A 25,925-nucleotide genomic window follows, 5' to 3' on the forward strand; every position below is an offset into this window, starting at 1 on the left:
TGCTACTGATAATAACATTAATATGTTTGGTGATGGATGTGTATGATGATAGTGGTGATGATGGTGATGATGATGATGATGGTGCTGCTGCTGATAATAACATTCATATGTTTGGTGATGGATGTGTATGATAGTGGTGATGATGGTGATAATTATGATAATGATGATGATGAAGATGATGATGATGATGATGATGATGATTAGGATGATGGTGCTGCTGATGATGGTAACATTCATATGTTTGGTGATGGATGTGTATGATGATGATGATGATGATGATGATGATGATGATAGTGCTGCTGCTGATTATAACATTCATATGTTTGGTGATGGATGTGTATGATGATGATGATGATGATGATGGTGCTGCTGCTGCTGCTGCTGATGATGATGATAACATTCATATGTTTGGTGATGGATGTGTTTGATGATAGTGGTGATGATGGTGATAATTATGATAATCAAATATTTGGTGATGGATGTGAATGATGATGATGATGATGATGATGATGATGATGATAGTGACAACATTCATATATTTTGTGTTGGCTGTAAAAGATGACGGTGATGATCATATAGTTGCTGTTGTCTGTGTTGTATTCAGTTTGTGCTTTATTTATGACATCAGTGCTTCTTTATTGAATCAAATCAAATTTATTTATACGTAGACACGCAGATGTGCACGCGCTCCGCATTCATCATCCAAACAGCGCACTAACGCCTGAGTTGTGATGTGTAGGTTTGCAGAGAGCAGTGGGGACAGAGCCGGGAGGGGAATTGTCCGCCAGAGCGCACTCATCCTGTTGGGTGAAGGAAGAAAAAAAAAACGCAATGGTGTGTGTTCATGTTGAGGTCTCTGCTGACGTGTTTAAATCTCCGTAGCCGTGCGTAGTGCTGCCATTCTCGCTCACACGTCTCGGTGTGCAGGCAGTGGACGCGGTGTGGTGCGGTGTGCGGTGTTGTGCGGTGCGGTGCGGTGCGGTGTTGTGCGGTACGGAGCGCGCGCGTTCGCGCCTGCGTTCCCAGCGTGCGTTTTGACGCGCTTACGGCCGCGTTGTTAAAGTGAAGCCGCGGATGCTCAGTGGGATATATATTCGGAATTCGGCTCGTTTTCGCAAATGCAAAAGGAAACATGGAGCCAAGCCTGGCTTTACTGCTCACCAGCTTGCTCGGCTGGTGCTCGTGCTCGAGTTTTCCAAGTAACATTAATATAGGTGAGTGGAGTCGCGCGCGTCCGTATAGCGCACTTATGCATGTGGGGTTAAAAACAATCTCCAGAACCTTATGAATTCAAGGTTTATTATTTTTCTCAACAAAATGTTAACATGTTGTTTTTTTTTTTGCAGGCGGTTTGTTCCCAACCGACTCGCATGAGTACGAGGTGTTTCGGTTCGCGCTGTCTCAGCAGCACGAGCTCCCCAAACTGGTGCCACAAGTGGACATGGTGGACGTTGGCAGCAGTTTCGCCATGACATACGCATGTAAGTTCTGGCTCTGTTATGCCTCTTAGGTTCTATCAGACATGTTTTTCCACCTGGCAGCAGACACAAAGCGAACGAATGGCACGTTTTTCTCGAGCACCTGTTCGCTCGCGCATCGTCGTGCACGCCTTCTAACTACTTGCTTTGAATGATGAGGAATGAAGCATATCCGCAATGTCTCTCTCTCTCTCTCTCTCTCTCTCTCTCTCTCTCTCTCTCTCATTCTCTTTTCTGGAAAGGGGAGCATGCAAAGAGGACAGATGAGCGCATGCAGGCAGCCAAAAAAAAAGAAAAAATGCCCATGACTTTGGAATCTGTTGCAGCACTAAAACTTGTGCAATGAGTAAAGAGTGCACCACTTCTTCATCAATTAAACTATGGCCTCATATCCATCAATACATAGTTTTTTTTCAAAGTGCATCATTTGATACATCAAATATGTATGTGCAATAATGGATTTCGTTCACGGATGGCAGAAGAACAATGCTGTTTGATTTGAAAGAACGGTTAGATCCTGGTTTCACAACACCAGATTTTATTATTATTATTTTCCCTACAATACTAGTATGCCCTTTGTAATCAGGCATGCTGTGTGCAAGTCTCTGTTGCTAAGTTATGCATCACATCACAGTCTGTGTTCATGTGCAGGATCTGTGTCACATCCGGCAGCATTACGCGTCACAATTTTTTTTGAAGCTCAGGTCTTCAAAGGCAGTCAACGTAACCATAAATGTGGATTTCAAAAGAAATCTTGGAGAAGTACAGCAGAAAGCTTGCATCGAGCATGTTGTTTCTACGAGAACAAAGTGACAGTCTTCTTCTGAAGCTTCGATATCATTCTGCATCATTAGAAGATTACTCTGTGATTTACTTTAACATCCATGAGCGAAGGTGAGATGTGAGTTCAGGATGTGGTGCGTTTCTAAATCCCGCTGATATTACGAGCTCTCGACAGCCACGACGATGAGAAAATCCTCACCTCGGCTCACTTGCTAGCAAGCGCGACTTCGTCTTGTTTGAAGTCTGAGGTTAACTCAGGGGAACTGCCATTATTTATGTCAGCTCCAGACAGAGTGCCTGAATGGTATACGATCCTCATCGTCACACCGCAGAAAGTCCCTAGGAGGATTTTTGGATGTGATATATACTATTTTATGATTTTTTGGTATTTGGTATACAGTATGAAACCTTCAGGATGAAACATCAATCTCAGGTACAAGCACCTCTGCTAAACATTAGCAGTTACAATTGCTTCTAAAAAGCTCTCTGCGCTTTTTCATTGCGTGTTGATGAGACCCTGTGAAGCTATTGGAAACGTGGCGTAATTGGCCATCAGTACTGTGAAAATATCTGTGATTGATCCCTGAGGATGATTGCATTAGTGAATGCAGAGCATCTTGGGAGAGTGCGCACTTCAAAATGGGCTTCTGCATCTACTGTATATGAGTCTACAGCATGTTATCTTCTGACATCTATGCACAATCTTTGCACAGTATATTGTATATTACTATATATACATATATTATTACCTACTGCACCTTCTGTACATTATTCACATACTGTACATATGAACCCATACCCTTATTTTCTGGTAAGATGCTAACTGCATTTCATTGGCTCTGTATCTAGCACAAAGACAATAAAGTTGAATCGAATCTAATCTAATCTAATATGTGTGGAAATTAAAAGCAATTATACCAAGCTAATTACCTACACGGCCAGAGAGTCTTCTCATCAGGGTGTGTTTTCCCACTACCTGTTTTGAGTCTCATCCGCTCTCTCTGGCCCAAATCATCATCCTGGACATGATGAAAGAGTCTGCTCCAAACACCATCAAAATGAATCCTTTGCTTCAGTAATAAGATCCCGAATAGGATGTCAATCTTGTTTACTTCATTTGGTCTTGTCTGAAAATTGGTATGAAGGCAGCATGTGTGTGTGCGTGTGTGTGTGTGTGTGTGTGTGTGTGTGTGTGTGTGTGAGAGGGACTCTTGAGGGATTTGAAGCCTGATTAGAAGGCTTGCTGGTATAATGCCATGAATTTATCAGCGATGTCCACAAATATTTCTCTGTTTGTTGTGATGAGAAACAAGTATGAGGTCTTGATAAATACAACGTTGTCATCTATGCCACTTTTCAGTGCGATCCGGCCAAAGATGTAGATTCTTCCTTGCTCTTTGCGCTTATTTGCTTTGAAGCGACTCGTTCTGTCCAAAACCAAAAGATTAAAAACAGAATATCAAACACAAAGTTCTATTAAATCGTTATTTCTTGTCTTATTAAAATTCACAGGAAGCTCCAAACAATTTTAAAATGCCATTTCATGTCCTCAAAATGTCAGCCAAGCAGAACAGAGTGTATTACGGTAATATGCATGATGTGTTCGTCATTTGCTGTCCTCCCTGAACTCTCGAGCCCCGGCAGAAAATTTAATGGACATGCAGATGCAAATGAAGGGTATTAGTCCCAGTGCCATGTAGTGCAGATAGGCATTATCATAATCTGTCATTGAAAGTGATTAAAAGAAAAGCAGCATTAGCCATAGATCATTGATGATCTGCCCAGCACATTATTTATTACAAAGGTGTTTATATTAGAGCAGCACCTGAGCAGACTGCAAGGCTCATAACGGGGATAGGACTTATTATGAAAGCATTATTTATAATGAACACACAGTGTGTTTTAAATCAGCAATCTTATCCACGAAAAATGGCCAGTCTGGGTGCAGGTTTTCTTTTTGACCAAGCAGGAACAACACATGATTCCACCTGGTTAAATCAATAGATTTTTATAATTTTTATAGACTCTCAGGTGTGGAGTGAAACCCTGCTCCCAAACTGTGCTTTTGTGAGTAAGATAGACACGAATAACAGTGGTCTATTCTTTTCAAACTTGCCATGAATGCATAAACTTGCAGAAAAAATACAATCTGTTGATTCATAATGCTTTTTTTTATATCCTTCGTCCCTGCCTGGTCAGGGTCACATTGGTTGAAATTCAGCTGCAATCCAAATACATTCATTGGAAAGTTGTATTGTCTATTATGTTCTTGGTTGATTTAGCTGAGGTTGAAAAACTTTCAGGTTTCAAATATTTAGTAAAGTCTGTTGTGAAAGTATTTAATTATTGTAGAGGTGTGTAGAAAATGTATTTTAAAGCAAGAATGAACAGATCTAATACTTCATTATCTCAGAAAAGTCAACAGGTTTTCAGTAGTAATGAGCTAATCACTTCAAATGTGCTAGCCTTACACTTCTTAGGCGCTAGCTAGCTTTTACAGTTGATACAGTCCGTGGTGATAGTTTCTTATTCTTCTAATGGTGTGTAAAAATTATTTTGAACGCAAGAAGGAAAAGATCTAATACTTCATTATCTCAGAAAAGTCAACAGGCTTCTAGTAGTAATTAGCTAACAAATTAAAATGTGCTAGCTTTACACTTCTTAGGTGCTAGCTAGCTTTTACAGTTGATACAGTCCGTGGTGATAGTTTCTAATTCTTCTAATAGTGTGTAAAAATTATTTTGAAAACAAAAAGGAAAAGATGTAATACTTCATTATCTCGGATGAGTCAACAGGCTTCTAGTAGTAATTAGCTAACAACTTAAAATGTGCTAGCTCTACACTTCTTAGGTGCTAGCTAGCTTTTAGAATCAATTCCAAGTTCTTACCAGTGCTTTAGCTTGTTTCTCTACACTATATGGCCAACAAAAATCGTTAAGGACATCCAAATATCACAGCCTTATGTGCCTTTTTAAAAAAAACACATTCCGGATTTGGTCTCCATTTTCTGTCATAATAATCTTCACTCCTCTGGAAAGGCTGTTTTCTAGATTTTCAGATTTTTCAGATGTGGCTATTGCGAATTTGTGTATCCATAAAAGCATTAAAATGAGATAAGGTGTTAATATTACGTGTTAATATTAAGTATTAAGTGTTCCAGATCATCCCAAAGGTGTTCAGTTGGGTTGAGGTCAGGGCAGTCAAGTTTTCTTGGCACATTATGTTATCATCATGGGCGTCATTTTGTGCCCATTTTGTCATATGCTGGAACAGGTTTTTCATTGGAGCAAAGACATTCTTTATAATTGTTTGGCAGCAGTTTGGGGAATAGCCAAATATGGGTTTCATGGTCAGGTATCCACAATCCTTTGGCAAAAATCTCTTCCTCTTTTGAGAAGTGGGCGCTTAGTGGTTAAGATTTCTGATCAAAAGGTTGTGAGTTTAAATCCCAGCACCATTAGGCTGCTTCTCCTGGGCTTTTCAGCAAGGCCAAATAATCCTTAACCCTTAAGATGCTCTGAATAAATGTATCTTTAATTTTGGTATAGATGTAAATCTTAAAGAAGAGATTGTAAGACAGATGTTGTTCTTGTATTAAACCTGAAGTTTTATAACCAGTTTGGACCAGCCTAATATTCTTTTTTATTTATTTATTTACAACCGGTCTTGTGTCAACTGTTAAATGCTAAACATCGCACGTTTCTCTCAGCTGGCAGTGCACTGATAAAAAAGAAAATGACTTGTACACCATCTGAAGGCCAACAGGGTGTAGGAATGTGAGAGAGACCACTTATACTAACTCTTCATAGTGCAATGCAACTTTGCTCCTACAGCAGCTTTAAAGGCTCGTCTAAGTGGCTGCGTCTCGGAGGAGCTGCGTTAATCGCTCGGCACAGCCTGTGTCTGCCACGTTCATTTAATCTATTATTCATCGCCTCATAACCAAAAGGATAATTTTTTTTCTTCCTCTTAAAGTTTATTCTCTGATTGTGCATGAGTAGCACCACCCCTATGCTCGCTGTCTTAGAACGACAGTTGTTAAAAATCGATTAATACACAAAAGGCGATATTGTGCTAGAATAGGACATTGCTCTGTGGAGAAGTGTGTAAAAATGGCGCTTCAAAAAGATTTTTGGCACTAAAAAGACAGTCGAACGTTTTAAGTAAAGAGCATTACAGGGGCTGAACTGAATTTTTACTAGTGTAAAGAGATATTTCTTCACCTTGTAGGAGGAATGACAGGGATAAGGGTGTTTACAAGCTTTCGACGAGAGTCATAGTGTGTGTACTACGCAAAAAAAGAAGTGCCTTACATAATAAGTGTATTTCAAAGTGATTATTGTCACATACCACAGTGTTCACAGTAACAGAACTCCTGGGGACCATCTGGAATTGGAAAATGGAACAGTATACAGAATGATTGGCAGGCCTGGGATGTTATTAATTTGAGCAGTACATGCTGTAATATGCAATGCAATAGTGAATATTTTCACGCTACACTTTTCATTAAATTGACTTCCATTCATGCGAACCACGGAGCCCGGAAACACAAGCTCAGCGCGAAGATCAATCTGGTGAACTCTGACCTGCGACTGATTAAAGAAGTCTTCAGAAAATACACAAAGAAAAGCACTGATTGTAAAAAATTTTCCTGGTTTGTGGCATTGCTGTTGTTAACGTAAACAGTTTGTGTATTTTAACATTGTCGCATCCAGTCACTGGCCGTCTTTGCATCAGGTATTCAAAGCAGGTATCCAAAGAAATTTGAAGAAACTACAGCCTTAGTGCAGCATGTCTGGATTTGTGCTACTTTTTACTCATTATGTAACATTAAAAGTGCGAAGGAAAAGCTGAAAGCTTTTTTTCCCCCTACCAAACACTAAAATTGTATTTCCTGTAAGCGTGTGAGCGACGCAGCTCCAGGCTTATAGCACATATAATAAGTGTGTACGTGCTGAACTGATGTGCAATCTGCATACATTCAAAATGAATATTGCTTGGATTCCAGTTTCCAGTCCAGTTCACGTCTGTATGCTTTACCCAATAATAAGCTGTCAACTGTAAGTGTTGCGTATCAGAACGTGGAGAAAATGCACGTGATTATTACTGACATAAAATAAGGAATACTATTTTAGTTGTTATTTTCCATAACACCACAGCTCTGACAATTTATGACAATAAAATAAATTTTATGTATAATATTAATGCGCTGCTACTAAGACGTAATCATTTCTATGGTAACATATCATATGTTTGAATTTGTACACCAGTTGTACATTTCAATGAATCTTATAATAATAATAATGAACTTTACAGTCCATGTTGTTGCTTATCGAATAAAAGTATGCCATTGTTATTACTGTAAGTGATGAAGTAAAGGTTTGTGTTAGTAGACATTTCTGTTATATTAATGGACGGAGTCTCAAGTGTCAGCACTTTGTGTTTTCCACCACATAAACACTCAGGATAATAAAAGGAGAGGATGATAAATGGAAACTTCTTTTATGAAGTCATTAAGCCATTCAAAACATTTACAACCATTTAAAATTGTGATGATTTCTTCTTTAATAAGTAAAACATTGTAATCAATGATGAATCAAAAGACAATTTATATATTTTGTGGAAAATGGGGCGCTAATGTTCCCCCAGGTGGACTTAAAAATAGTATTATAGTAATATTAATATTATATTACCATGGAAATATAATATATATATATATTAAATGGACTCATGGCTCATGGACATAAGGACAAAAAAGGATTAAGTATTCACAGGTCAAAATCCAGTGACTAGCAGAAATAAACATGTCTGTCATGTCCTTTGTCTTTTTGTCAGGCAGTAGAGGCTCAGAATTTGACTCAGGTAAAGCACAACTAGAGAATCAGTTAAAACCACAAACCAGAACAGTGAGCTTGAGTCAAAACCAGATGACCATGAATAGAGCGAAAGGTTTGGCATGTCACATAAGAACACACTGCGTGATAGTTCAGTTTTGGTAAATTTCCAGAATCTGTAATTATAGAGTGTGTGTGTGTGAATGGGTGGTTAATTGAATGAGTAGTTGTCTGAATGGGAATGTGACAATGAGTCTGTGTGCTGGAAATCATGTTTTTGGGTTCTGAAGACTCGAGTTTGTCTCTGATTCTGCCAATTCAAGTCAAGTCAAGTGGCTTTATTGTCCTTTCGACCAGTACACAATAAAAACTAAGCAACATTTTTCTACAACCAGGAAGCTACATAAGACAACATAAATTAACACTTAATAACACAAAACTAACTAGAACAAACAGACCTCTACCCAGGACTACATGAAATAAACATGCAAACAACATTCAGTGGATTATCACAACACGATATCAACATAACAACACAATGGTGACTGGTAACAAGGCTAAATGTGAAAAAGTTCAAATGAATTGTCCATATAATAATAAAAACATTTGGTGATGATTGAGCAACAGTTGTGTGCAAAAGAAATTGCAGTTAAAGTGTTTGTGTGTGCATGAGTGTGTGTTTGTGTGTATGAATTTAGTCTCCTAATGAGAAGTCTTTTTTTTTTTCAGGTCTTTTTTCCATTTTTTTTTTTTATTTGCTAAAATGTATTACGTTGAGTCAGACCACACATGTAGTTCAGAAAGCCAGGAAGCTTAATCATCAGGCATTTCCTGTATCGTAGTTGTATCTCTGCTGCTAAAGCATATATGTTAATATTTACAGCTTTATGCAATCAAAGCCAAACAGATTAGACCTTGGCTTTAATTGTGTTTCAGCCTCTGAGTGGAAATAGTCATTATTAATTCAGATAATAATTCAGATGCCATACTAATTAATGTGATAAATGTGAGCGCGCGTGCGTTAAAACAACGCATCTGACGTAGCATCATCTTTTTTCCCGGAACCGATTACCAACACTTTAATTATAACTCATAGACTTTCACCGCTTACCGTAATTCAGCTTTTATCTTAAGATAGATAGGGCTGCAACGGTCTGTTTTGTCTGAATTGTCTCCCCCCTCTATCTAAAGAGTCAATAAGGTTAAGAAAAGCCTAAGACTTAATTTCAATTAATCATTTAATTACAGGAAATCAGCAGTAGAATACAAAATCATATAAACGACTTTTTTCTTGATTTTACATCAACAAATAAAGAGCTTAAATATAGATGATTATATATAGATGATTTTATATATATATATATATATATATATATATATATATATATATATATATATATATATATATATATATAAAATATAATATAATATATATATAAAATATAGATTTTATATATATATATATATATATATATATATATATATATATATATATATATATATATATATATATATAAAAACATTTTAAGGAGTTTTAACGTGCACATTTTTAGGTTCATTCAATGCTTATGTCCCTACCCTGCATGTTAATTGTAGTTTATGTGGCACAAATGACAAATGATAAACGGACTGACAGAACATGGCGATAAATGATAAACGAGGCTCCGATGTGTCTCCCAGTATGCGCTAAACTCTGCGGTCTCAGTAAACAACACCACCGTCTTTCCTACTGCTCCGGAATGGAATGCTGCTAACTAGTTTAATGGAGCTTTACAGAAAATGGTTTATATATATATATATATACATACAGAGAGAGAGAAATATGTGGGAGCAATTATTTTAGTGTTCCACAAGTATGAAATCAATTGGGACACATCCACAAATATGTTTAGAAAGACAATGTATGCTGGATGTATGAAAATGCACTATATGGACAACCGTATTGGGACACCGGACTCTTTCCAGTCATATGTGGTTCTTTTCCAAACTGTGCGCACAAAGTTGGAGCCACCGTTTGTATAGGATGTCTTTGAATAAATGAGCTTTATATTTTTGCCTTCACTTGAATCAGGAGGCCCAAATTTGAATGATGATGCCTCTGTGCACAAAGCCAGTTCCAGGTAGACATGTTTTACATGGTTTGGAGTGGAAGATCTCCTGCTATAGAGTTCCGACCTCTACCCTGTTAAAGACGTATGGGATGAATTGGAACGCTGACTGCACCCCAGGCATCCTCACCTCACCTACATCAGTACCTGACTTTACTAATACCCTTGTGGCTGAATTAGCACAAATCTCCATACGCACACTCCAACACCTTGTAAAACTTCTTCCCAGGTTATTATAATAGTAAATGGTGACTGAATGTGGAATGGGACTTTTGTACATATAGTGTACTGATGTGAGCATAGCAGTAAATACGCTTTTGACATTTGTACATTGTATAGTATCACACAAAAGTGAGTGTACCTCTCACATTTGAGCAACTATTTTAGTAGATCTTTTTAAGAGCCAATACCATAGAAATGAAACTTGGATATATTTTAGAGTAGTCAATGTGCAGCTTGTATAGAATTATAGATATACCGTCCTCTAAAAAGAACTCAATATACAGCCATTGATGTCTAAATAGCTGGCAACAAAAGCAAGAACACAAGCGATAAAAGCTGTATGTTGTTTGACAATTTAAAGCCACAGGTCCTATTCATCATGTTTATGTTTTTGTTGAGTGTCTTGTATTATAGCAGTTAAAATCTGGTGCTTTGAGTACAATTTTCTAATACTGACCACCAGATTTTCAACATGTTCTCATGGCAAAGAAGTCTCTGAAGATTTGAGAATTAGTATTGTTGCTCTCCACAAAGACGGCCTAAGCTATAAGAAGATCAGTAACACCCTTAAACTGAGTTACAGTACAGTGGCCAGGGTCATACAGATGGTTTTCCGAAACGGGTTCCACTCAGAACAGGTCTCGAAAGGGTCAGTCAAAGAATGTGAGTCCTCGTACTGTGAGTCAGGTGCAGAAGTTGCTTCAATAATACAAATGCATGAGTGTTCCCAGCATTGCTCAAGAGGTTGCAGACCAAAAGCTGCACACTGCAACAAGTCGTTCCAGAAGAAAGCCTCTTCTGAAGCTCGCTCACAAAAAAGCATGCCAAGGATTTGTTAAAAACAGCCTGTCCAAGATCAGGAATTACTGAAACCATGTCCTGTGGTCTAATAAAACTAAGATAAAGTTGTTTGGCTCACATGGTGTCCAGCATGTGTGGTGACGCCCTGGTGAAGAGTACCAAGAAAATTGTGTCTTGCCTACAATCAAGCATGGTGGTGGTGGTGGTAGCATCATGGTCTGCGGCTGCATGAGTGTTGCTGGTACTACGGAGCTCCGGTTCCGGTCAGTGCTAGATAACAAGGGTTATAGTTTTGACATGTTCACTTAGTGTGTACTCACTTTTATTGCCAGCTATTTTGACTGTATGGTGAGTTAATGGCTGTATGAGTTGTTTTCAGAGGACAGTAAAGCTGTACGGCTATACAAGCTGCACATTGACTACTCTAAAGTATATTAAGTTTCATTTTTATAGTATTGTCCCTTGAGAAGATCTACTACAATGGTACTGGTTTGTGAGATACTGTATATCATTAATGGTACATTTTTCTTATTAGCTTTGCTATTTAAACTAGTGTCAAATTTCCACTATGGGCACTAGGTTTGTGCACTATAACAATTTAACAGTATAATGCTTGTACACCGCCATCCCTGGTGGTCTAGTGGTTAGGATATTTACCCAGCCATTAGGGTTGCACAAGCCAGTGCACTCTTAGTGCCGGTCCCAAGCCCGGATAAATGGGGAGGGTTGCGTTAGGAAGGGTTGCGGATTACGAATACGGATGAGCCGCTGTGGCGACCCCTAATGGGAGAAGCCGAAAGAAAGTTTAATGGTTGTACACCGCCATGGAATGAATTCAGTTTTTCTACTGACATTGCCTTTCTTTGCTATTTTTTTTGCACATAACTTTTGTTTAAATTAACATTATACACTAGTAGGATTTAAGGTTATGACTCAAAATTATATTTTTAAAAAGTATATTTTCCCTTAATAAAATGGCAGAGGAGCTAATTGCAGTATTAATCTAGCATGATTTAACATAGATATAATGATATTTTTGGCACCGTCTGGAAGCTCTGCCACTTCCATCTCACATGCTCTTCATTAGACCCCCATTGGCTTCCTTATTTTTTTTTTGCAGAAATTAAACAAAATATATTATTATATGATCAACTTAGCTAATATTACACAAGTATATTTTTAAAGTTATTTTATACAGTTCACATTAACAGTTAAACAATGTTTGAAACAGAAAATGCAGGATTTTGGATTTAGTTTTTTAAAGAACATGAATCGACCGGTAACAAATTGTGAAATTGTAACACTATAAATGTGACAATAACAAAAAAAAAGTGATAAAATACTGTTTTTCTAAATGCAACAATAAACATTCAATAAATGAAATAAACATTTAATAAACAGTCAATAAATGTACATTTAAAGGTGTATATACTGTAACTTTCTACAGCACATTATCACTTAAAATTTGACCTCATCAATGACCAACCATCATCTCTGACGTGCCTCCACAATCTTTAACATTAATGTGACCTTAAACTGTCATCTCGTATGCGTTACATTAACGCAACCAACATGATCTACTATACTGCAACCCTGAAACCTTGGACTTATTTGAAAATCTTATCATTTGTACTGCCTCACTTTACATACCTGGCACAAATTATATATTTACTGTAAGTCGTTATCTTTATTTATTTTATTATTTATATTTTTGGTAGTTTTTTATATTTTTCTAGCAGAGAGACACCACAACAAATACCTTGTACATGCAACCGATGATAGTTGCCAATAAAGATGATTCTGCTCCTGACAATTCCAACCTCCAGCTGAGATCGCCACTGCCAGCAATCAGTTCCAGACTTTAGAAGTTAATAATATTATTGCATTCCTTTACCCTGAAATGCCAGAAATGATTGTTTTTCTATCTTTTCATTACAATATTGAGATAATTTAAATTTGAAATATAAATAGTTATGAATGATATAATAAAAAATTCATTGTGTGGGCAGTACACCCAGAATTATCATTTGTTTGTTTGTTTCCATAGATGTTTTCATGCCATTTTGCTGACTGTTTGGATTTTCTTCATAGTTTAAATTTGGATCTAATATGAAAACTCAAATTTACTGTTGAAATGTTTAGAATGATCAGATATGAGGGAATAATCATATAGTGATTATACTTTTCTACTTGAAACATGAAAAGTGTTCGATTGAATAGATGTGGTGCTCATGTAATCAACCCCTTTCAGCCCTTCGTTTTTACAAACATCAGCCTTTTTATTACCCTGACCGGCAGCCAGGCCAAATGTCTGCAGCATGTCAATCAGCCAGGCTCCAAAGAGACTCTTTGAGTCAGCTTTCATCAAACCAAACCTCAGAACAAAAAGACCTTTGTGTGTCCTCTGTATGGATTGCATGGCTCTTCTGCGAGGTATTGAGTAGATGTTACCTGTGCGTTAACATGTTATCAGCAGACCTACCAAATGGAAAAATGCGCTCTTAAATAAATGTGTTTAAATCTCCAGACTTAGATCAGTTGCACAGTCTTAAGCAAGGACTTCCACTCTTCCCCGGTTTTGAAACAACCCCAGGAAGGGTTGCCTTCAGTTTGTACAGTACAGTATGGTTTGGCGAGACGACTGTGATTGTTGATTGTGTAGGACAGGGATTTCATGAGCCTGATGTGCTTGGTCACTAGGAAACTGACCGCAGGGGATGATAAAAGCAGCTGGGGATTTGCTTTGCATTTTTTATCCCATGATGTGCATCTCTGAGGGGCTGAATGACCTCTGTCCTTCACTAATAGTATGGGTTGAATGAGACACTTTAGCTCGCAGCAAACTGGTTTAGCACACACAGTAATGCTGTGTGGGACTTGTAATTACAGAAAGGGGATTTATTATAAACGAATTTTGTAGAGGTGCTTGTTACTTAGCTGCAATACATGTCCATCCAAAGCGAAGCACAGTGATGGGCGGTCTTGCCCTTTATTCAAACTAACATTTGATAAGGAATAAAGCAACAACATGATGAGCAAATTAAGAATTTCTCCGTTTGTATGCAAATTAGCTAGGATGAGGAAAAAAACGAAATGACCGAAAAACCCAGAACGATTCCTCACAGAAAAATAATGTCATAGTAAAGATTGTTGTTGAGTGTATATAAATGATGAAGCATGCTTTGCTAATCTGCCAAGGAAGCCAGTACAGTATTAAGCTTAGCATGTATCTCAAAGAAACATTCGAAATGCTGTTTAGCTAGCTAGTTAGGTAGCTAGTTCAAATAGTTAGCTTTGGCATTAGCTTTGGCCTTTAACATAAACACATGAAAGTGTTTTTTTTAAGATATTTAAATATTGAAAAACCTCTACATTTGCCATTGCGCTTTGCGGTAGATCATAACATTTTCTTCAGTTTGTGCTTTTGCTGATACATTTTAAGCCAGAGTTTCTCAGCTCGAATCACTTTCTCTCAGACAACTGCATAGATAGTCTCAACTACACGTATACAACGCGAAAAGTAAGACGTGCCAACGTTTTTATTGAGATTGTAAATCCCTTTGCCGGCAGCACAGCAGCTCCAGTAATTACACCCCGCTCCTTTATTTATATAGTTTATCAGTGTTTTGCTGATTTTGATTCTCAGCAGTGTCAGAGTGCAGTTTATATCAGCAAAAATTAAAGAAGATTCTGTACTTTCTATCAGAAGAAAGTTCATTTTATCCTGACTTGGGGCAAACCATATCTAATTTACACCTTTGCTCTTTGTAGGGTTTTAATAGATAGACATCCTGTTTAATATATTTATAAACTTCAGAATGATTTATTTATTACCAAAGTATTGTGTTTACATTTGCTGTGTTGGTCTTAACTCACAGACCATAGTGATTGGATAGACCATCTAATCCTGACAAGTGATTTCATGTCACTCCCCGAGCACTTTTGTGGCAACTCTGATAGAAAATCTGATTGCACAAAAAGAAATGGATCTCTGCTGGAAATCCGGGGTGAAGCTTATTGCAAGTAAAATGCAGGTGCCAGATTTTTTCAAACTTTCACATGATTTTCTACATTGAAAATATTAATAGGGCAAATAAGAGCAAGCTACCATTTTTCACATGATTCGTTCTTCTTCTTTTTTTTTTTTTTACATAAAAGCATTAAAGACTATTCAGAATCACAGTTAATTTATGATTTATGATTAAATTTGCCATTTCAGTGAACTCATTGTGGTGATGTTCATTTGCGAACCTTTATACTGTATTAGGCTACGATTTAATGCTCACAAAATGCTACAGTATATGATATTATGTAAATAGTAGAAAATCTCAAAAATCTTTAATCCCAGTAATGCCCAGTATGTGGATTTTTATTACCATTCTTATCAGACAGCCATTTTTCATAGTGCACAAAATATCTTGGGGTCTGTAATTACAAATGACATCTTCATTGGTCAAAATGTCACTAATATGGATGTGTGGATATTAGGGATTTGCATCTCCTTAACTGAGGCCAGTGCGATCGCATCTTGATGCATAGCCAACGATGCGATACATTAAAGACACATATGAAGCAGTTACAGATGCGATGCGATACGATTCACCTCATTACGATGCAGTGATTTCGATTTGTTTCAACACAATGCGATTCAATGCAATACGATGCAACGGTAAAAATATGATGCTCTGCAATTCAATAAGGTACAGACAGTTCTCTTTTATTTATTTTGTTCAGACAGACAGCAAATCATCAATTTACTTACTTGCCTTCTGACTTCTAACGCATGGCCCTTTCACAAACAGGCCTTTGTAGTGCAAACCAAAAAAAAAAGATGAAATAAAACCAGATGTTCTTTTCCTGTTCTGTCTGCAGGAAGATGCAGCTCTACCTCTGCCATGTTGATCTGTATTCTATGTGACTCTCAGGACACGCCTCGGTCTCCGTAGTGAGAAGAAATCAATTAACATATAATATATAGGTCACAAATTATTTGTCACTTTATAAATAATAACACTATGGTGCATCTACTAATAATTATATATGAATAAATAATTTTTTCCCAGTGCCAATATGTTACAAACGATGCATTGTGAAACAAATTGCAACTTGTATCCCAAACACATCACATCGTTAACTTTTATGCCGAATCGGGGAATCTTACCATCTCTGGTAGATATAGAATCCACCCCAAAAGCCACCTCAAATGTTTTGTAATCCATTGGTTTTGTTTTATTTAAATTTCAGCTAAGCAGGCTAGGCTCCCTGTACACACACACATTATACCCCAGGATTGGAAGGATGACCTGTCTCTCAATTAGAAAGAGGCAGTTGAGAGCATTGTACATTTATCACTACATGTGTAGTTTTAGGTCTCTAATGAGAAAGCTAGAGGCGACATGTAAAGGAAAAACTCCTTCATGACACAAGGAACAGGTTTTGTGAGGAATCAGACTCTGTGCCCTGTACCACCAGATAGCAGGTTATTTATAAATAAATTATAAATTATTTCTTAGGAACAATGGTATGTTGTATATTTTGTATGTTCACTATGAATGTCCACGGGGCATCGTTTTTGCAATTACAGCAGCCGTTTTTAAGTTACAAAGCTACAGTATTGCAGTCCATATTATCTATAAGCTACAAGACTTGGGCACGTCTACCTGGTGTTCTAAGGTGATGCATAAAAAGCAGTAGGAAAAGATACAATGGTTGGCTTGACATGTATCTCAGGAACCAGGTTTCCCATGGTAGTTGTCATGCGGTAGCTGAGTTTTAACAGGTGGGAATTAGCAACGACTGTCGGTAAAAAAAAAAAAATCATAAAAGAAGAAAGCAGATACAGAGCAAGGGTTTGCCAGAGCAGCCCTGTCCTAAAATCTCCACAAGGGATTCCAGAGATCAGAAAGGCTTGCTCGCCTCTGGAGCAGTCTGTCGCAAACATCTCAGCATCGGTGAGAATGCCTGAGGCTGAAAAGCAAGCTGTTTCTCTCCCCTCTCACTCCACTGCACTCTGGACCCCATATGCGCACAACCTTGCCAAAATCACACCTCACAATCCTTTCCTCAGCACCACTGCCTTAGAGTTTCTTTTTTTGTACATTTGACATTTATCTAGAAGTGAGAAGCTGAAAAAAAATGCCCCATCCACAGTACACGTACTTGGAAATGTATTGTTATCTCGTCAAACGATAGAAGTAATGGCTTTGTGCAGCCATGCAATCGTGTTTTATCTCCAGCAAAGAGATATCCATCTCCAAGTAATGACAGGACATTTGTTAATCCGTGCAATCAGTTAAAGAAAATGCTGCTGATTTGTGTGGAAGATGATATATGAACCAATGCGAAAAAGTGGAGGTCTACCGCTTGCAGAGGTGATCTCAGAGGAGGTACTGGTGATGTTCGAGAGTATGCTCGCCTGGAGGTACGATTTCGAAATGTTGTATGTGTGAAGGGAGTGAGGGCAAGATTAATGAACAGTGAGATGCCTAACTACATGAGAAATTAAAGCACATACTAAAGCAAAATCAGTTGTTTTTTGGCCATTTTACTCTTATGGAATCCTGTTTCCAAAAATATAAAAAGAGACTTTATTTCCTACAATTCCGACTTTATTTCTCGCAATTCCGACTTTATTTCTGCCAATTTTGACTTTGTTTTTTGCAATTCTTTTTTTGTCGCAATTGTCTTTTTTTTAGCTAAGTCACCCCTCTGTAGTGCCAGAAAGCTTTATACCTTGAAAAGAAAATAGGCTACAATTGCAATAAATAAAGTCACAGTTAGGGAAACCTTTTTTTTTTATGTGGTGGAAACAGGCTTCCATAGGACTACTGATTTCATGGATGTGAGTTCGATATGGTTGGTGATTGTAAGTGAATTGAAATAGTGTTGGCACTTCCTCAGTACAACCCTCATGCACATCACACTCATCTAAAGGCTTAAAAGATTAAAACATTATTATGTGAGAACAAAGTCTCAAAGTTTTTTTTTTTTCACTTTGTTTTAATGTTTATCCTTACAGGATGCTATTACCCATTTAACAATGATATTCCACGTGTACATTCAAGCAGTAATTAATTCAGGCAATCATGTGACAGCAGCTCTGTGCAAAAAAATATCATGCATATATAGGTCAAGTGCTTTGGATAAGGTTAGCATCAAAAAAGAAACTAAAACTGAATTTGATAGTGACAGGGATTTTCTTATCAAATGGGCTGCTTTGAGAATTTCAGACTCCTTTACACACAACGCTCAAGTGAATGGTGTAAAAAACAAAAAACATTTCTGTGTTTAAAAGAGAGGTCAGAAGGAAAAAGTATTGGTTTGAGCTGCCAGAAAGTTTATAGCAGCTTTAATAATCAGCTGTTTACAACCACGGTGAGCAGAAGCACATCTCAATATGGACAAAACAACAATCCTTGAGAAGGAGCAACAAAACAGCTACATCATCAGAAAACCACATTAGGTTTCACACTTAGGGAAGTGACGGCCCAATGTTTTAGACTCTGGGTTATTGATCAAAAGCATCGGAGTTCATGTACTAAGCTGCCACTGTTGGGCCCTTAAGCAAGGCCCTTAACCCTTTTTGCTTCTGTATCATGGCTGACACTACACTCTGACTCCAAATCCCTAACAAGCTTAGATATGTGAAGAAAGAATTTCACTGTGCTGTAATGTACATGTGGTAAGCGAAGCCTCTATCTTTCTTTCCTGTCAGCTAAGAACATTAATTTGAGACTGCAGTGGGCACAAATTCACCCAAACTAGACATTTGAAGCTCACCAGCTCTTTACCCATTCTTTCCCCCAGATTATGTGCAATACCCATACAAGTCCCTGTATATATGCTGTTGAATATAAATCTCCCAGGCAGAACTTCAGTTAGAACAGTGGTTACATAATATTAGATGTAATAATATTATAATTATGTAGAATTATATTTTAATTTGTATGAAGAGTTAGCTCTAGTGTGTCAGCATATTGAGTTTGTGCCTTTAAAACCGAGAGACATTGTGATTCATTAGAGCATTGGGACTGGGATCACCTGGGATTTCTTTGAAATATTTCAGATTTTGAAAAGTATACTTGCTGAATCTTTTGTTAGGTTTCATCACTACAGTATATGAGCATGAGTTTTCATGAAAGTTAGATATCATGTTGACATCAAATCAATGCATGTTTATATAATAAACATTAATAAAAATTCATTTTAACACCACTAATTTTGTTAATGCGTGATTAATGCAGCAAACATTCCTGTTTGACCAGTTTTATTAAAAAATATAAATAAAAAAATATAGAAAATGGCTAAATTAAAACCTGCAACCCAACACAAATTTATTTTTGAAGTCCTTTCTTTTTTATATATGTATATATGTAAAAAAACTCCACTGAAAAATATATTTGATCAACTAAACATTTGCTTTACTGATGTGCAAAGTCTCAAATCGAGCAGCAAAATCCGCCCCACACACACACACACACACACACACACACACACACACACACACACACACAAATATGTTGTCAATTAAAATAATTAGTTCCCAAATGTTCATCCAAATGTTTAATTTTAGTAACAGTTACTTTTCTTGACTTTTGTTGGCCCGTCCCTACTTTTTTTTTTAGATGTGATCAAACTCGATATAAACTTATTCTTTGCTAAAACTGGTACATTTCTTCAATTTAAAGATTTCTATGATTTATTGGGAAAAAAAATAGGTTTGAACACTACAAAAATTAATAGTAATGTTCCTTATCATGCTGTATGTTTAAATAAACCTAAGTATAGTATTGGATAAAATATAAACTATTTGATGTGCTTGTGCTCCTCTGGTTCTATCCCAAACTTTTTATTTTTCTCTTTACAGTTTGTTCCCAATTCTCTAAAGGAGTCTACGCCATCATCGGTCTCTATGACAAGAAGACCATGAACATGTTGATGTCATTCTGTGGGGCTCTGCATGTGTGCTTTGTCACACCCAGCTTCCCAATCGACACCAACAATCAGTTTGTAATCCAGCTCAGGCCTCAGCTCCAGGATGCTCTGGTTGGCCTTGTGGAACACTACAAGTGGACCAAATTTGTCTACATGTATAGCTCGGATTCAGGTAGGTCACTTCCTCCAAAAAGTCAAAACATATTCTATTGAGCAGAAACATAGCTGTGTGCTTTGTTACTGTGCAGGCACAATTATAGCCAGTGTTGAGTCACGGGTGGGTTTTAATTTTGTTAAAAGTATGCCATTTTTTTTTGTGCTCACCCAGTAGCTTTTTTCACGGCTAGGAATGAATCCACTTGTACTGATTTTGGTAGAGCAGCACAACAGGTGCAGTCCAAAAGTGCTTTATCATTACTGTCTACTGAGATGTACTCCTCGATACAGACAAAAGGCCGATAAGAATGTAAGAAAATTGTTAAAACCTTTAAATTATGTCTTAAATGCAATGGGTTGTGGAGTGACACTATTACTATGACCCATCTTCAATATATCTTACTGAAATATATCATTATTAGTAAATGTATCCAATTTAGCCAAATAATGGTTGATAAAGCAATGAGGTAGAAGGGTAAAAAGGTCAACGCAGGGAAAAAAACAGTCTTTGTTAGTCTGTATATATATAAGACTAGACAAAAAGCCAGTTCTACAATACAGCAATCTGCAAGACTACACTAGACTGCTTTCAGAGCCCCAGGTTGCACATCAATGTCCAATCGAAATTCACCTCGTTGACAGTCAGATCAACAGTCAATTCCAACTCAAAGAGACTGAATCAATTTTGGATGCTGCTGAGGCTAAAACATGGCAGAAAAACCTTCCAGACCCTTCTATCGGCACTGTGACCTTAATCCATGCATAAGCAATAAACAGCTTGCTCACAAAAGTGAGACAGAGGCAAAAAGTGAGATAGAGGCAAGATCTAGACAGAAAACTTCTCACATCCAAGTCTTTAACTAATTGGCTTCAGTTTGAGGATCATGCCTATGATTCTGCTTTGTCTTTTATAAGAAGGAATTACTTCTTGTGAAACTTACTGTGTGTATCCAAAGAATAGACAACATGAACATGATTTATAACTCTCAGTTGGGACCGTGTTCAATGGCCAAGACCTGATACGACTCCTACAGCCACAGAAATGTCCTGAACCAGTTCTGATTCTGAAAAGATGAACACAGGTAGTATACAGGGAGTATATCCCCGACTTATGATAGAAATGCATTCGGTTTACCCTTCCACAATTTAAAAGTATTAAGTCATAAGTCGAAGCATGGCCCAGCATACCCAGGAGTCTTAAAAAATGGTGCTCAGTATGGGGAAGTATTCTGTAATTTGTTGGTAACCTAACACATTACAGAACATAATTTAATAATCGCTATCGTCATCGTAAGATCAGAAACTCGTAAGCCGAACCACAGGACTGCCTGTAGTTGTCTACTGTTGTTGAATTGCACCTATTCCAACACAAATGTTTGTGAAAATACCAATGATATTTCTGCCATATTCACATGCGAACAATCCTCTACCGTATTAATGTGGTTGTATTACGATAACAAGAATACGACTGCGTATGTGTACAGCATTTCATCTTTGAAGACAAGAGCAACCCTACGCCTTCTTTAGATAGTAGAACAAAGCCTAAGGTGACTAGTGTTTCTTCGCCGCTTTTATGTTTCCCTTTGTACCACATCTGATGTGATAGAAGATGGGGTGATTTTCTGGGGTTTTCTAGTTTTTGGTTTTTTTTTGAAATATTCAAGGCTTATTGCTGGAGTAGAGGATGTACTGATTTGTAATGAGGAGCTCTTTTGGAACCCGCAGTGACAACAGTGTAATGTAGAATGTGAGGAGGAACATGATGCCGTTTGTAGCCGTTCGGCTTGGCACAGAGAGCCTGTGTTATGCTCTAGTGTAATATTGCCACTGTCTCTGGTGCAGCAGGTTCAGTTATGACTCCCCGGTTACGCCGAGATTCCACGGTAGAGGGGCTGCTAATTTGCTTTAGCCAAATGGCTTGCGTGCCTTGATTCACTTGAGCTACCTTAATTAATCTGTAACTGATGAATTTACTATAATAAGGTGCAGAAGTAAAAAAAAAATGCTGAAAATATGATAAGGCAGTTGCTCTCTGCATTGAGTGAACTGAAAGGTTTATGATGCAAGCTTCTGTAGAGGAATACTGAATGGGTTTGAAGTAAATGTGTTGGATGCATAGGTGTAACTTGCACCGTAGGTTGCTAATATATAGTGTTAATTATAATTATATACTCTAAATGCTAATATATAGTGAGGCTGATCACCCGTTCTTGGTTTACTTTCCTTTTCTGTAACCCTAGGGTGAGGGTAACTTGAACTAGGAGACCCATACCTGTTTTAGCAATGCTTTATGTGGTTTGGAATGAAAGATTTCCTGCTATAGAGCTCCGACCTCAAGCCTATAACACCTTTGGGATGAATTGGAACGCTGACTGCACCCCCAGGCCTCCTCACCTCACCTACATCAGTATCTGACTTTCCTACACAATGTTGAATGATCACAATTCTCCACAAGCACACTCCAAAATCTAGTGGAACATCTTCCCAGAAGAGTGACTAAAATGTGGAACAGGCTGTTCCAAAAGCACATACGGTTATATATGGTTAGGTGGTCAGGTGTTCACAAGCCTTTGTTATTTGAAGTATTAGCATCATATACAGTACTTCTGTTCTCTCAGCTAAATCTGCTTTGAGTCAGCTGATCACACTTATGACTAAACACATCGCGAATTCACACGTCGTCAGATTCGTTGTGACTGCCCAGTGACTGTCTCACATTACATAAACATAATTATTCTGCAAAGCCTGCACATTTCTGAAAAAAAAAAAACGCACACACCGTGGACCTTCAGACACAATACACAATACTGAAACCATATTAAATGCTTTCTGGTTTCTTGACCCAGTTAGACTGGAGCACAGTAACTCAAAAGCTACAGTTACTTAAATACTCATCATGCTATGCAAAAAAGTATCTCAAGGGATGGTAGTCCTTGTATTGTTTTGTATACCTCATACAGTCTGAAGACAGGTACAATGAATTGTGATTATTTAACTCAGCAGGAAGGTATGAAAAAAAATTCTTTTTTGAGATACTGATCTGCTCCAGCCGAATGGTGAGCTCTTTACAACAAACAACAACATAAATTAAAGACTATATTTAAATATTAATGAATAGCATACAGTGCCCAAAGTTTGGAATCACCTAGTCTTTTATAGTTTTTGAGACACATGCATTTCCCTTTTGTTTATATGCAACAAGCTAGAAAAAAACTCCAAAAACACACAAGAATTGGACAGTGAATGACTGGAAGGAGGTTCTGTGGAGTCCATAGTGACATTTCCGGCGCTAATAAAAGAACATCTAACGGAAGATGTTAGCAGACTGCCTCACCCGACAGGCAAACATGGAGGTGGAAGCATAATGGTTTGGGGTTGTTTTGGAGCAGGGAAGGTTGAAGACTTATTCAGGGTGAAAAACATGAACAAACATGGCTACCATTCCACACTTTAACACCATGCAATTCCGTCTGTACTGTGGCTTATTGTCTTGTTGTGTGATGAAGTTGGTTTCAATGAGCCACAGCCCAGATGGAATTGCACGTGTTGAAGATAGAAATGGTAGCCATGTTGGTTTAGTATCTTTTTCACTAGTAATAAGTCTTCAACCTCCCCTATTACACCTTTCCAAGCTATTTAGAGGGTCAACAGTCAGCTGGAGTGTTATCTATCATGGAATGAGCTGCCCGGTCACCACACCTAAATACTTCTCTGGGATGTACTGGATCGCAAAAAAGGAATCTCCAACTAATGAAGAACAATTCTGGCAAGTTTTACTAGAGGCATGACGAAGTATTTTAGCTGAATGTTCAGAGAAACGAACTGTTCGGATGTCTGGAGTGTGTAAAGCTGTTATCCATGCTAAGGGAGGATTTTTCACTGAAAATAAAGTTTACAATTTGTACAATTATATATTTATTTTTGACAACATGAATCTTTATACTGTCCAATGACCTAGTTTGTTGCACAGAAATAAAAGGAACATGCTCGTGTCTCTCAAAAACAATGAAAGACTTGCCGTTTCCAAACTTTTGACAGGCACGGTATATTTTTCCCATTTGCAATGACAGTTCATTATTATCTGATGTGCGTGTCTAATTTTTACCATCACTGAACCGCTCATGGTTTAAGAGTAGCTCGGTGAGATTCGGTAGAACGTTTCTCTAGAATATACCGACCCCAACCCCCACCTGCCCCTTTCCCCCAACCACTCTCTCCTGTTGCCTGGATACTGCAGTGCTCCGGTGCATGGCTATTTTCAAACTTTTAAGTGAATCCTGTATTTACACGTGTGTGTGTGTGTGTGTGTGTGTGTGTGTGTGTGCGTTAAAATGAAGCAATCCTATTTGACCATTTTTTTCTACCTCTCACAAGCAGACAGGTAGAGTGAAATGTCAGTACTTACGTAAATGCATGTGTCAATAATGGAACAGGAAAGTGAACGTTGCGTGCAGACCGAACGTAATTAAACGAGCTGCCGATGTCTACTTTGCCAAGTCTGTTTATTGAGCACGTTCGCACTAAATCGGACGGGCCATAAAAGATTCAGACGACGTACTCAAACCACAATCGGCTTTAAACACAGAGCCGGCTTTGTTTACAGGAATGAAAACGGCACCTAAATGTGCTTCAGGCAGATTCAATTTGTATTTGGCATGACGTCTTGGCAAGTCTTTGAGGAGTAGGTGAGTTTGAGTGACAGCAAGATGAGACGAACCCTGGCCCAGACCTCTTTTCTTCTCGACCAGTTCTTTAGCTCCGTCTCTTTCTGTTTCCTTTCTTATCGGCGCCACTGCAGTAACATGACGTGAAACTAACGCGAGGAAGATAGAATGTGGGTATCGTTTTTTTTTTTTTTTTTCACATGCTCTCTCGTTCTCCCTCTATCTCCGTTTTTCTGTCGCTCTCTCCCTTCCGCCTTATCTGCAGTTTAGTGCTGCTCAGTGGGTGATAAAGCCGGTCTGCTCTCCGGTGTGAAACAATTTCACAGCTGCTGAGATCTGCCCAAATGTTTATTAGACTGGAAGGTAGAAAGCACAGGCTTGGCCAAAACTGGGGAGGAATTTTGAAACGCAATCTTACATAGTCTTTTAATGAACGACGTTCGAGCACTGTTGCCATCACCATTTTTTTTTTTTTTTTACGGACAGTTTACTAGTTCGGACAGTTGTTGCATAGCATCAGTCTGTTAGTTAACTGGGAAATTGAATATGTTGCAGCGATAAATGATGGAAAAAATCACTCAATTTCTGCACATCAGGATGAAATCACATTTAAAGATTTGCAGCAGATTTTACTCAATTAATTATATGTTATAAGCTGCTGTTTGTTTTAATAATAAATGATTGAACTGGAATAAAATTGCTCCATAGACAGTAATGGGAATTGATCATTAACCACAGCTGCAGAATCAATCCATCAATAAATCACCCAACAAATAAGCAAAGCACCGACGCATGGACGCATGAAATGTTCAGCCAGAAGTCATTCATCATTTAATAATACGTAATGAACAGTAAAACTACTCTGTATAGTCAAAAATTTATTTGTTACCTGCCTATTATACCTACCGTAATTTCCGGACTATAAAGCGCACCAATATATAAGCC

The 25,925-nt window shown here is 37.8% G+C and overlaps 1 protein-coding gene across 1 annotated transcript in view; it reads left to right on the forward strand.

Moving 5' to 3' along the window:
- The first annotated feature begins 746 nt into the window (after positions 1 to 746).
- The window catches only part of gria1b (glutamate receptor, ionotropic, AMPA 1b), a 90,142-nt gene continuing 64,963 nt past the window's right edge, over positions 747 to 25,925 (forward strand). Inside the window, 3 exon segments of the mRNA XM_046867577.1 lie at positions 747 to 1,214; positions 1,347 to 1,481; positions 20,093 to 20,332. Coding sequence (XP_046723533.1) covers positions 1,133 to 1,214; positions 1,347 to 1,481; positions 20,093 to 20,332 — 457 coding nt within the window. The 5' untranslated portion in view covers positions 747 to 1,132.

The sequence above is a fragment of the Silurus meridionalis genome, chromosome 15 (genome assembly GCF_014805685.1).
Source record: "Silurus meridionalis isolate SWU-2019-XX chromosome 15, ASM1480568v1, whole genome shotgun sequence".
In the NCBI taxonomy this organism is placed as follows: Eukaryota; Metazoa; Chordata; class Actinopteri; order Siluriformes; family Siluridae; genus Silurus; species Silurus meridionalis.